The following is a 13,996-nucleotide window of genomic DNA, read 5'->3' as shown; positions in this document are numbered from 1 at the left end:
GAGCAAGGGAGCTTGTGATTGTGCAACATGTGGAGAGCACGCTATACAGAATCCCATTTAGAAAAGCATTCTACCTAGACAACAGGACGAAATAGGGAGGAATATTAACCCGTGCCCTCGGAAGAAAGCACAAGTGCTTGAACTTTGCCTGGGGAAAACGCAAAAAAGAAAGCAACTTTAAAACTCAAAAGATTTTAAACATTACTTTGAAAGCAAACAATCCCCCTGCTGCCCCGCATGCACGCATACTCTGACTAATAAATAATCTTTCTTTCTTTTGCAAAACAACCATAAACCATCTCCTCCTTTCTCCTTCAAAGCATGGCCTTAGCCAGTTTTCTTCTTGTTGTCATCCTCTTACCACACCTCGAAGCTCTCTCCCATGGACCCTCCTCAAACGAACCAGACCAAACCATGCAAGCCATGATGACACAAGCTTGCATCAACGTTGACAATCAAAAGTCATGCCTCTCAAACATGCAAACCGAGGTAGAAAAAACAGGGCGGCCGCCAAATCCGTCTTCGATCTTAACCGCCGCACTTCGGACGACGCTCAACGAAGCGAGGCTAGCCATCCAATCGATCACAAAGTTCAATTCTATGTCCTTCAGCTACCGCGAGCAAATAGCAACGGAGGATTGCAAAGAACTTCTCGACTTCTCCGTCTCCGAACTCGCATGGTCGTTATCCGAGATGAAGAACATTCGAGCCGGTTTGAAGAGCGTTCACTACGAAGGGAATCTAAAAGCTTGGCTGAGTGCTGCGCTGAGCAACCAGGACACCTGCCTTGAAGGCTTTGAGGGCACTGACAGACATGTCGAACGTTTCATTAGCGGAAGCTTGAGAGAAGTCACGCAGCTTATTGGCAATGTTTTGGCTCTGTACACTCAACTACATAGCTTGCCATTCAAGCCACCTCGAAATAGTACCGCCACCGCAACAACAACAGAAAAGAGTTCGAATTTTCCGAAATGGATGACGGAAGGCGATCAAGAGCTTCTTAAATCTCATCCAAGAGGCATGCACGTAGATGCCACTGTGGCATTGGATGGGAGTGGTGACTACCGCACAATCACCGAAGCAATTGCCGCAGCTCCAAGCTATAGTGTCAGGAGGTATATCATATACGTGAAGAAGGGAATTTATAGGGAGAACATAGATATGAAGAAGAAAAAAACCAATATTATGGTTTTTGGGGATGGGATGGGACAGACCATTGTCACAGGCAATCGGCATTTCATGCAAGGATGGACAACATTTCGAACTGCAACTGTTGGTTAGTAATTAATTAACTTAATTGCCTAGCTAGCTTTCTATTTGTTCATCTTTTTGTTGGCCCATGTCACAAATATTACCAAATTTTGCATTAACATAATTCAAGTCGTGTTCCAAAAGGGTCAAGTTCTTAGGATACCGACGTTGCAAAAATTAAAGTTCAAGGTTATGATTGCAAAAACTCTGATACTTCTTGGGCAAGTGAAGTTTCTCCCCCCTTTTTTTTGTCCTAGCATGCAAATGACTTCTTTTGGTAATGATTATCATTTTTTTTTTTGCTTGTAGCGGTCTCCGGGAAGGGATTTATAGCAAGGGACATGACGTTTCGAAACACAGCCGGACCCCAAAACCATCAAGCTGTTGCGCTCCGTGTCGACTCTGACCAGTCTGCCTTCTACCGGTGCAGCGTGGAAGGGTACCAAGACACCCTCTATGTCCACTCTCTCCGCCAATTCTACCGTGAATGTGACATCTATGGCACCATAGACTTCATTTTTGGCAATGGGGCAGCCGTCCTCCAAAAGTGCAAAATATACACCAGAGTACCCCTACAACTACAAAAGGTCACAATCACTGCCCAGGGTAGGAAAAGCCCACATCAGAGCACAGGGTTTTCAATCCAAGATAGCTATATTTTTGCTACCCAACCAACCTATTTGGGGAGGCCATGGAAGCAATATTCTAGGACTGTTTTTATTAACACTTACATGGGTGGTCTAGTCCAGCCCAGAGGGTGGCTTGAGTGGTATGGAGACTTTGCCTTGAGCACATTGTGGTATGGGGAATATAGGAACTATGGGCCCGGGGCAATGCTTTCCGGGCGGGTCACATGGCCGGGTTATCACGTTATTAAGGATGCTGCCACGGCTAGTTTCTTCACTGTTGGGCGGTTCATCGATGGGCGGTCATGGCTGCCGGGTACCGGCATCAAGTTCACAGTGGGTTTAAGTGATTAATTAAGCATTGTACTTAAATCTTAATTTTCTATGAGTTGTGCTCATTTCCATGGTTTAGTACTATTAGTGGAAATATGCTTGGTTTAATGTTTTAGGGCTGTTTATTGTGCTTTGTTTGGTTGATTGAGACTTTGAAGCTGTTGCTATCTTCTTCACAGCTTTGCTGCTATTTTTGTGTACTATTGAATAAAATTTCTAATTTTTTTTTTTAAAAAAAAAGGTTAATTCTTTTAGCCCCTCAACTATCATTTATTTAAATATTGTCCCAACGAACTACTACTTGTCACCCTAAATCCCATTCAACAATGATGAAACTAGGAATTTAGCTTTAAGAGGGCTGCATTGCATTTTTTTTTTTTTTTTTCTTTTCTTGAGTGGCCAAAGGAAAAAGGATCTATTTTTATTTTTATTTTTTATTTTTTTTGTTGGAGAGGGGGTCATGACCGGCCCCCTCTTGGTCCATCATTAATGGTAAAAAATAAATAAAATCATCATTTATCATGTGTCATATACGTATGTTTTTAGACAAGGAAATGATGAAAATACCTTAATTTTTGAAACTAAATTACATAAATACCCATACATTAAAAAAAAAAAAAATACTGAAAATAAAAAGAGAAAAAAGAAAAAACCCACCTTGGCCACCCTCAAAACACTGGAGTGGTTGGAAGTAGGGATACAAGCGCAGCGGTTATTAACCGCTAATAACCGGTAACCACTAACAACCGCTAAAAGAATAATTGAAAAATTAGAAAACCGAAAATAACCGCAACTGAATAATCGGGTACCTCGATTGCGGTTATCGGTTATAGGTTTTAGAAACCAATTAATAACTGGGTAAGTAGTAGCCGATTTATATATATATACAAATAATTATATTTATTGTAGATAGACCTCAAACTCAACCTTTAGATTCAAGGAACGAATCATCTTAAGTTTTTTAATATGAAGGTTTGGTATTTTTTTGAATTGTCATCATATTTTAATTACAATACAATTGTCATTATATTTTATAATATTTGTTTGTTTGATTTTCTTTGCAATCATTTTATTTAATCTATGGACATGATTGTGAGTTCATTGAGATGAATTAATGATGAATGATAAATGAAATTATATACGCCTAATAGTATTTACTATTTAACATTGAATATTGAATGGAAATAACCGGATACCCTAATTGCGGTTGCATTTATGAGAAAATAACCGCAACTACAATTGATTATATACCCATAGTTGGAAGTGCTTTGCCATCCTTATGGATGGTTCCACGATGACCCATTTTTCTTTTCTTTTTTAAGTTTAAGCTTTCTTTTTAGTTTATAATTTTTATATTTTTTACTTGATGGTACTTTCATCATGATTTTAAATTAAAAGCTGCATGTATTATGCACATAATCGAGATTAATTCCATCTAACTTAATAGGTTTATACCCAACATAACGAGCTTATTTATTTATTTATTAAGAAATGATACTTTAAAGCGGTTGAGCGTGAAAAGTAATAGTTCATGAAATAGAGTAATGATACTTATCACTAATTGCGGTTGCATTTATGAGAAAATAATCGCAACTACAATTGATTATATACCCATAGTTGGAAGTGCTTTGCCATCCTTATGGATGGTTCCACGATGACCCATTTTTCTTTTCTTTTTTAAGTTTAAGCTTTCTTTTTAGTTTATAATTTTTATATTTTTTACTTGATGGTACTTTCATCATGATTTTAAATTAAAAGCTGCATGTATTATGCACATAATCGAGATTAATTCCATCTAACTTAATAGGTTTATACCCAACATAACGAGCTTATTTATTTATTTATTAAGAAATGATACTTTAAAGCGGTTGAGCGTGAAAAGTAATAGTTCATGAAATAGAGTAATGATACTTATCACTATTATATTTCTCTTTTGTTTCCTCAAAATCGATGTGGATCTTAAAATCATCATATGATCAAAATCTAATAGTGATTTATCATAAATTTAATGGTAATTAATTTTAAAAACCACATTAATTTTTAGGGGACAAAAGGGAGACACGTACAAAGATGATACATAGCATTACTAAAAAAAGAAAAAAAAAAACAGATAGGTCTCATAATATGTTACATTCTGCTCGAAATCTAACTGCTATTTGGAATTGTGAATTATTTTTTCTGCCAATATTGTTTATAATTGTCATTTTTATTAATTTTGACACGTGTTTTTTTTTAATTTTTATCATCAAGTTGATCTTCAGAAGGTTCCGTGGACATATATGAAGAAAACTAGCCATGCATGCTCGACGGCCTAAATTGAGAGGTGTGAAAATTGGGAGGGCAGTTCCAACAAAGGTTCCTCCCTTCTATTTTTCACCTTCCATTTTTTAGAAAAAATGCCATCTTCCTTGCCTTTGACTCTTCCTTCCCTTCCAAGCCTCATGTTTTTCTGCGTCCGTTATAACCAACTTCTAATCCATGCTTTTCTTCCTTCTCCCATATATATATCAGTAATTCTCTCAGAGCCAATCCTCAAGACCCTTTTCATTATGCATTTTGAGCAGCTCTTTCTTGCCTTGTAGGGAGACGTACTTTTTTGATCAAAAAAAATAAAGTGGGTTTGTTTTTGTTCCAACTTTTTGTTACTCCCTCAAGGTCCTGAGGAGCTGCTGCTGCTTCTACATTCAAAATGTCTTCTGGTGATGATGGAAGGAGGAAGAGGATTGCCCTTATCAGTTTCTCTTCCGTGTTTCTGGTAGCCATGGTGGTTGCTGTGACTGTCGGTGTTAGCCTTAAAAACAACCAATCCGATGCTAAAAATGGCAGCAAGTCTCCTGATGCCTCCACCTCAATAAAAGCTGTCGAATCCATCTGCGCGCCCACTGACTACAAAAAAGAATGTGTCCAGAGCCTCTCCTCGGAGGCTGGAAACGCGACGGACCCGAAAGAGCTCATTAAGGCTGCGTTTAAGGTGGCAATGAAGGAAATCAAAGAGGGCGCCAAGAAGTCAATTCTCTTACAGGAGGTCGAGAAGGATCCGAGGGCCAAGAAGGCCCTCGACGACTGCAAAGAGCTCATGAACTTTGCCGTTGGTGAGCTCCAACATTCTTTCGGCCAATTGGGGGAGCTTGATATCACCAAATTGGATGAAATGCTTATTGATTTGAGGATTTGGCTCAGCGCCGTCATCACGTACCAACAAACTTGCTTGGACGGCTTCCAGGAAGCAAAAAGTGACGCCGGAGAGAAAATGAAGGTGGCGTTGAAGACAGCCATGCACCTGAGCAGCAATGGCCTAGCCATTGTCTCTGAAATCTCTAATGTGCTCAAAGACTTCCAGATTCCCGGCATTGGCAGCCGTCGTCTCCTCCAAGAACCCGACCTCCCGGTTCTCGGCCACGGCGAATGGTTGAATCCCGGAGTTCGGAGACTCCTGCAGGCGCCTGTGGAAGAGATTAAGCCCGACGTTGTTGTGGCCAAGGATGGGAGTGGAAAGTACAAGACCATCAATGAGGCATTGCATGAAATCCCCAACCTTGGGAACAAGACCTTTGTAATCTACATCAAGGAAGGAGTTTATGCGGAGTATGTCCACATACAACCGAACATGACCCATGTTATGATGATCGGCGATGGAGCTATAAAGACCAGGATCACAGGAAACAGGAATTTCCTTGATGGCATACCTATCTTCAGAACCTCAACCGTTGGTACGTTAATGTTCTTCTTAACTTAATAATTAAATGGCTAATTTCATCCTTCTCTATTAATTAGTTTAAGTTTTTTTTGAGTTATATAATGATTCTATCATGCATTCACTTAACTGTTATTTTAATTAAATATTTCACGTGTTGAACCTTATTTATTAACAGTAGTTTGAACCCACACATGAGAACGTATACGTGTTAAACATATAAATTAAAGAGATGTGCTAGTTCTACCGATGTTTTTTTTCTCATCCTCCTACTTTTGAAAATGACCATTATTAGATAAGAATCATTTCTCTAAATTAAATAATTAGATTCATCATTTTCAATTAGCTTAAGCTTTTGGAGCATGCAATTCGTGATTTAAAGTCCGGCCGTCATTTCTTTGCCTGCGATTTAACAATACAGATTTATTTATGTTGCGTTTTCAAATCGTAATTATTTAAAAACTCACTTCTAAACTATATATTTTTTGAAATTTGATTTAAAATCGCATTTTTTGTCTACGAATTCGCAATATCAAACGCACATTTTAACAATTCTAATAAAATTAATTGTCCCCACCGGCCATACCATTAAGTTTTCTATGCCATTATGCATGTTCTAACTTTAATCTTGAGACTAATAATTGAACTTATGCAGCTATTTACGGCGATTACTTCGTTGCTAAGAATATTGGGTTTGAGAACTCTGCCGGCGCCGAGAAACATCAGGCGGTGGCACTGAAGGTCCAATCCGACTTTTCCACCTTCTACAACTGCTCTATGGACGGGTACCAAGACACGCTTTACGTCCACGCCAAGCGCCAATTCTACCGCGACTGCACCATCTCCGGTACAATCGACTTTCTCTTCGGCGATGCCGCAGCCGTCTTCCAAAACTGCACATTCGTGGTCCGAAAGCCACTGGAGACCCAACAATGCAGCGTGACCGCACAAGGCAGGACGTCCTGGCGACAGCCGTCGGCGCTAGTCCTCCAAGGATGTAGCATCGTCTCAGACCCTGCATTCTACCCGTTCAGATTCGAAAATGGGGCATATCTGGGCCGTCCATGGAAGGAGTACTCGAGGACCATCATCATGGAGAGCTTCATTGATGACTTGATCCAGCCGGATGGTTGGTTGCCTTGGATGGGCACTTTCGGGACCGATACTTGCTTCTACGCTGAATTCGAAAACCATGGCCCTGGTTCTAGCACGGCAAAACGTGTAAAATGGCGCGGAATCAAGAACATCACACGTGAAGATGCACTGGGCTTTGCTCCGGGGAGGTTCATTATTGGCGATGGGTGGATTAAGGATACCAAAGTGCCTTACACCGCTGGCTTGATCAACTAGTCAGCATATATAGAAATTTCATTGATTGTTGCTTCTGGTTTTCTTGGTTGTTATGGTTTTCTGCCGTTTGATATATATATATATATATAGTCTAAAGGGAAATATATAGCTTCATTAATTAAGTTCTTACAAGATCGACCAACAACTGCAATATTAAGGTCGTCTTTTTTATTTTCTCAGCTGGTTCCACGCAGAATGGACGATGTTACCTCCTATATATATATATATATATGCTTCGAGCCCTATAATTAATATATAGTACAACAAACTCAATCCTACTTGTGTTATACAAAAGCAAAAGTGTATATTATTATCATACCATAAAAATGTCATACGTATGTACCCAATTAAGGCACCATGATTTAATCTCTGGCTTTAGCTTTTTACAAATTACCATAATCTGAATGTATATGACTATATGGAATGCCGATTTGTTGACGGCGCCTGGCCTACTACGTCAGCCAAGTGTCGAAGGCCCTTTCGACCTTCACACTACTCGGGACTTTGGCCCTTCGACTCCAATCGAACCGGTCCAGAACCAAAGGGAAGCCCATGGCTCCAGTCCACGATTAAGAATAGGTACAGTACTAAACGTCATATATATATAAGTGTGCCACACTAGATCCATTTCTCGATCATCACGTATATAGCTAATTAAGTTGTTGTGACCAAATAAAAGAAATGTTAAACTTTTCAAAATTTTCTTCTAAAATTCTGTTCCTAAATAAGTGTCACATTTTTTAAAATGATAAATCACATAGATTGCAACACACTATTTGATAATCAAATTTTGGAAATTTTTTTAAAAATGCGACCAAATAAGGCTAGGTAGTGTATCTGTCCTTTATTAACGTGCCGTTCAAAAATCAATTTAATAAGGAAAGATGTCGTTGGGGCGCTCTGTCGAGGAAGGCTAATGCTTAGGAGAAGCATTTCTTCCGGATTTCATCCGGAAAAAAATGCTTTTCCATGGCATTATTGTAATAAAAAGTGGCATTACTGTAATATTTTAATTACAATAATGCCATGGAGAACCATTTTTTCCTGATGAAATCCGGAAAAAATGCTTCTCCTAAGCATTGCTCGTCGAGGAAATGTGATTTATTAAGGGCCCGCCAACTTCATATTAGTCCCTTACCTTCGGTGCTTACCATGCCGACGCCTAGCAGATTCCACTTAGCAACTGGGGATGGAAATGCCAACTCTATAAATGAAAAAGAGGTAGCTTCCTCATACACGCTAATTTTTTTATCCTTTTGCCTATAATTTGTCAATTTACCCCCCTCACCTCATATCGGAAGTGATCTGCCGGCATTTTGGCGGACCTCTCTGACCTCTGTGTCTTCCTTTCAGGTCTTCTTGGCTCGACATTTGGTGCGTGGACCAGCGTGGTCAGTGTTCCAATAGTTGAATCTCCTTAAAGAGAGCGAGATTTTTGTGCCTCAATCCAATTTGACATTTTCCCTGTTTTCGTCGGCCGCTTACATGTTTTCTGGATCAGTGCTACTGCAAGTGTTCTTTGCCGAGCTTTCCTTCTTGTAATGGCAATTAATTTGTGGTTGTATTTTGTTGATCTCGGGGCTTTTTGATCTTGGACCGTTGCTTGCACCGAACGGTCGTTGGTTGTCGACGCGCGCGCATCACCTTCTGTATTATGGTTAGAGATGGCACCGACCATCAGATTTAGTAGTAATTTTGGAGAAAAAATATTTATTAGTTGACGTGGCACTGTCACCTCAACAAGTAATGATTCATATAAAAAATTGACGGCATTTAAAATTACTATAAAATTTTGATCCAATAATAATTTTAAAAGTTACTTCATCTTTAAAGAGACAAAAAGAAGACAAACAACATTACTCAAAAAAAATAAAAAAAAAGTTTTGAAATTTAGGAGTTCCAATATAAAAGGAACTCATACATACATATACTAGCTAGTTAAAGTTTTCAAACAATAACCAATTTTGATAATGATAAATGATAGTATTTGGAAAATAAATTTTCAAATAATTTTATCAGCGAAGTATTTGAATTATCAATTCTATTATAAAAAACAAAGCTTGTTTTCAAAGGAGTGATCAATTATTTTAGAACAATTTTCCGAATGATGAGCATTGAATCAAGTTGTACCTCCAAGAAAAGAAAATAATGAGCACAAGAGCTTGCTGGTGTATACCCACTAAAGATAATTTCGATGCTTAAGAGTGCGTTTGGGATTGCGATTTCGTAAACAAAAAGTACGATCATAAACTAAATTGCAGAAATTGAATCGTTTGAGAATTGTGTTTTTAAAAAATTACGATTTGAAAACGCTGAAAACTGCTTTTAAAATTGCAGGCAATGTGTGTTTTTTTGAAAACGCATAATTTTATAGGCTAATCTACGATTTTAAAAGGCTAAACTACGATTTTGCCATAAATTTAATTGCGTTTTAAAAAATTATTTTTTAAAATCGTATATTTTAAATTCACTATTTTTAGATTGCACTTTTTAAAATCATAAACTTAAATAATCCCCAAATCAAAATTGTATATCAAAATAGAAGTCGAATGCAATGAATTTAGGAATTTGAGCAAACGGTCAAAAGTCCTTGTTACCAAGTTATCATTTTCCTTTTTGTAGTGGTTTGACATAATCACATAATTGTTAAAGCATTTATTTTAGCCTCATGATTTTTTTTTTTTTTTTTTTTTTTTTTTTAATTTCATTATTTTGCACATTTTTTCTCTTGTTGATCTACGTACAAAATATGAGGCCGAGATCTGGTGACGATTTGATTTGTTGAGAGAGGAGTTTGGGTGGGTTTGGTAAAGATTGTTGAGTTGATTTTTTTTTTTTTTTTTAAGTAATTGTAGAAAGTGATTGGTGTGATATAAAGTAGAAAATATTTTTATGAAAAAAAAAAATTATATTGTAGTGAATTTTTTTATTTGAATAGTCATAAAAAATTATTTATATTATATAAAAAGTGAAAAAAAAAATTAAAATATTTTGAAATTGATTATTTTTAAAAAGGTGAAAAAAAAAAAGAAAAAAAGACACGGGTATTGGTACCAAACACCCCTTTATCCCCTGCTTCGCATGGCAATGTGAGATCGTATTGCTGGGTCTACTCGTGGGCTTTGCATGGCCTATGGACCCTTACTCAAATCAGTGTTGTAGGCTTCAATGGGCTGGATTTCCATATGGGCCTAATTCGTAACAAATTTTAAAAATTATTATAAGATGAAAAGAAGAGAAGGGAAGTCAATTATTTTGCTTTTTTCATATTCCTTATTTTATTTATTTATTTTTGAAAAGCATATTCCTTGTTTCACTCTTCCATTGTTTGCCAAACCTCTTTGTGTCTGTCTGTCTCTCTCTCCCTTGGTGCCAATGGCCGCCTCCTCCACTTCTTCCTCTTCATCCTCCCCTGCCTCCGATTCCACGTCGTCTTCCTCTCACCGTCGCCGTCGCCACCGTAGCCGCCGAGATAGAGACAGAGAAGCCCTCAAGATCCGAAAGAAGAGCCGCTCGCAAACCAAACGACGTCGCAGACACCACCGCCGCTCAGATGATTCCCACTCTTCCTCCTCTGCCTCCGATTACTCCAGGTCCCCCAAATTTAATTGATTATCTTTATTTTATTTTTTGGATTTTGGGAACATAGTTCAAGCTTTTAATTAATTAAAATGAAGAGCAAAGGAAGCTGGGATTGGGATTGCAATTAGCGTGTTCCCAGTTCTTATTTTGGGCTTGTGTATTTTGATCGGTTGTGTATTTTAGTTCTTTTCGTTTCATTCGTTGTTTGGTTGCTGGGATAACTTGGGTGAAAGGTAAAGAAACGCGAAATTATGATTTTTCTGTGTTAGAAATCTCGAGTTTTTGAGAAATCCAATTAAGATTTTTGTTCTATTTTTTTTTTCATGCTTATGGTCATGTACTTTATGTGATTAGTTCGGTTTGTGTGGATTAGTGATCTGTTTGGTTCCTGAGAAAGTTCAGGAAAGTAATAGTTTACAGAGTCTTAACTAAGTGTTTTTTTGATGATTATGGAGCTAGACACTTAACAATGAGACTCTAAGGTAGAGCCTATCTAGTCATGACCGGGTGCGTGACTTTCAAATTGAAAAGGAAAAAATGAGGTGCTGCAAATTTGTATTTTTCCTCAGTATTAGGCACCAAATAGTGGTTGACTGCTGGTTTAGGTGATGGTTAATTGGTCTTCATAGTATTAGCAACAGAAGTGAATTGTTGAACTTTGGGATTATTGCAAGTAAAGTACATGGATTGAGCATAAGAAAGTGTGGGTGACGAGGGTTGTGAAGCACATTTGCTTAAAAGTTTTGGAATGATAATGATTCACTTTCCATACCCCAGGAGAGCAGTTATCACGATCAGGAGTGTCTGGAAAATATGGATCACATGAATTGTCTTCATAGTCTTTTATTATAAAGTTTTCCATATTTCAGTTTGTCGTTATGTGCATATTTTTTTTTTGCGTTTTTACCCACCTGGAATGGTTCGGTAGCAGTACAATGTGGTCTAGCATAGTCGAAATTTTAGATAGTAGCTGGAATTTTGTATTTAGATTTTCAGGCACTTATCCAATATTTCTAAGAGGGGTACTAAGATGATTGGCTTTCCTAACATCTCGTCTCTATTGCTGATTTGTAGAAGTGACAGTTCTTCTGACAGTGAGCGTGAAACATCTAGTCATTCAAAGAGGCACAAGAAGAATGACAGGCCAAAGAAGGTGGTGGTTGAACTCCTTTTTAACTCATCTTGTTATATCCTATACTTGTCTTCTTACCCCTCTTTATTTCCCTTTCAATTTCTAGAACAAGGAAAAGGACCGAAGCAAGAGTCGTCGCCATAAACAGTATAGTCACAAACTCAAAGAGGTAGGCCACTACCCTCTCTATACCTTATATGATTGTTTCTATGCTAGTGGTTAGTTAGTACTATGTTTTTTTACCCCTTCTAGTATGGTTGATTTTTAATTTGTTAGTAACTCTGTGACATTTGAATAGTGTTTGTTTGTCATTCCTATCAAGAGATTGGTAACTAAATTGTGAGTGAACTAACTGCATAAATGAAATAACAAATGTTTTTGACTTGTGATTGAATAACAAAAACAATAATATAAGAGGAAGGTGTTATGGTCAACTGTGTTTAGAATTTAAATTTCCTGAAAAGTAATAATAGGACAAGGTCCTAAGTCACTCAGTATGCTTCTATAATGGGTTTATTAGAAAGCTTTATTTTTTTCCCATGAGAAGAAGTTTAAAGACAAAACAATGGCCGTTTAGAGCTCCTTGATGCATTCTCATTTTCCATATATAAGTTGAGAAAGTTCCATGTACTTGTGTATCTACGAAGGTAACCCATGTCTAGCAATTTATCATGGCATTCACAATATTTCACTTCAAATATTTGTGATATACATATCATTATCTGAGGTGCTTATAGTACTTTCTGCCTGTTTTGTGGAATGGCTCTTTGAAATTGGAGCTGGGGTCTGTGACATCATATTGGATGCTTGATTGACTTGCCTGGATGTTGTTTCTGGGTCGGGTTTGTCCTGGCAATGGGAGCCATATATAGAAACAGCAGGATGAGAGAAGTAGCGGCCCTGTTCAGCTATCCAAGGTTCTCATTAACCTGTAGCATTTATGATTGCAGTTTCAATTTATGTTGTTTTGCGGCTGTATTAACCTTTATGTGCTTCATACAGTTTTTAGGACGTGAAAAGGACGACGGTGCTCGGCTTAGTGCTATCTCTGGAAAAAAGGTCAGCCTAGCCTGTTGTTTACCTCGTATTATAGCCACACTAAAAATTTTGTATATGAGATGACAATCATGATTTTTTTTTTTTTTTTGTTGTTGTTGTTGTTGTTGTGTAGATTCGCTTGAAGGTTGAGAAAACAAAGGAGGATAAAGTGGCAGAGAATAAAAGAAACGAATTGTTGAAATTTTTAAATGCTAGTTTTGATTAAACAAGTGGAGCCTGGAGTCAAGTCAATGGAATCAAGACAGAATGAAGCAATTGAGTTAGCAACTTCTCGCAAGCTTAAATGTCCAGTTTCTTTGGCGACAGCCAAATTGCCTAGCATGGGAGGCCTTGTGTTTCTGTTACCTGAAACATTGTTAAATTGCCGTCTGAGCTTCTACTAAAGTTATGTTATGGGTTTTTTTTGTTTTTTTTTGAAATATTTTATTGTAGTGTGGTATTGTGTCAAATTGGTGCTTCCTTCCTATCATTGGCTATATTTAATCAAGGAATCGTTATCAGTTTCTTTGGCTTTCCTTTCAACGGGAGATGGGGCTCTTAGGTGAGTCTGGTTCTTGGTCGAAAAGACTTTTTTAGAGGGTAATTTTATCTTTTGATTGTGATGTGATATAAAAGTAAAAATAGTTTTTAATATTTTGTGAGTATTATGTTTTGAGGTATTTGTTAATGTTTTGTTTTTTTTTTACGAGTTACCTTAAAAAGTGTTGCAAAACGAGTTTGTTTTCTTTAGTTCTTTTCAATTTTTAATAATAAGTTGATAAATATAGTAAGTAATAAAGTGGTAAACTATACTTACTCCTAAAGTGAAATTGAGAGGATTCCTCCTATCCTTGATTTACAAGGGGCATAATTGTCATTTTAATGTTTTGGATAATTTTGCCCCTCGTAAAACAAGGACCGGCTAATATCAATTCCAAGTGAAATGGGATCTTATTCCTATTCCTAAAATGTTAAAAGTTAGAATTGACC

At 37.4% G+C, this 13,996-nt stretch overlaps 1 protein-coding gene and 1 pseudogene across 1 annotated transcript; both read left to right on the top strand.

Moving 5' to 3' along the window:
- Positions 1–302: 302 nt before the first annotated feature.
- On the top strand, positions 303–2,325 carry LOC133851644 (putative pectinesterase/pectinesterase inhibitor 22). The gene is made up of 2 exons (XM_062288158.1): positions 303–1,276; positions 1,561–2,325. The coding sequence occupies exons 1-2, from the start codon at positions 322–324 to the stop codon at positions 2,229–2,231; spliced, it is 1,626 nt and encodes a 541-aa protein (XP_062144142.1). The 5' UTR covers positions 303–321; the 3' UTR covers positions 2,232–2,325.
- Positions 2,326–4,899: 2,574 nt separating this feature from the next.
- On the top strand, positions 4,900–13,530 carry LOC133852442 (probable pectinesterase/pectinesterase inhibitor 21; annotated as a pseudogene).
- Positions 13,531–13,996: the final 466 nt, after the last annotated feature.

This window comes from Alnus glutinosa, chromosome 12 (assembly GCF_958979055.1).
Source record: "Alnus glutinosa chromosome 12, dhAlnGlut1.1, whole genome shotgun sequence".
In the NCBI taxonomy this organism is placed as follows: Eukaryota; Viridiplantae; Streptophyta; class Magnoliopsida; order Fagales; family Betulaceae; genus Alnus; species Alnus glutinosa.
The sequence above is the reverse complement of the archived record's forward strand: the minus strand, read 5'-3'. Positions and strand labels throughout refer to the sequence as shown.

Bases quoted from the DNA above. Each gene is read 5' to 3' on its own strand.
- LOC133851644 (XM_062288158.1), top strand. From the start codon at position 322: ATGGCCTTAGCCAGTTTTCTTCTTGTTGTCATCCTCTTACCACACCTC. The intron at 1,277-1,560 runs GTTAGTAATTAA...TTTTGCTTGTAG, and splicing joins ATTTCGAACTGCAACTGTTG to CGGTCTCCGGGAAGGGATTT.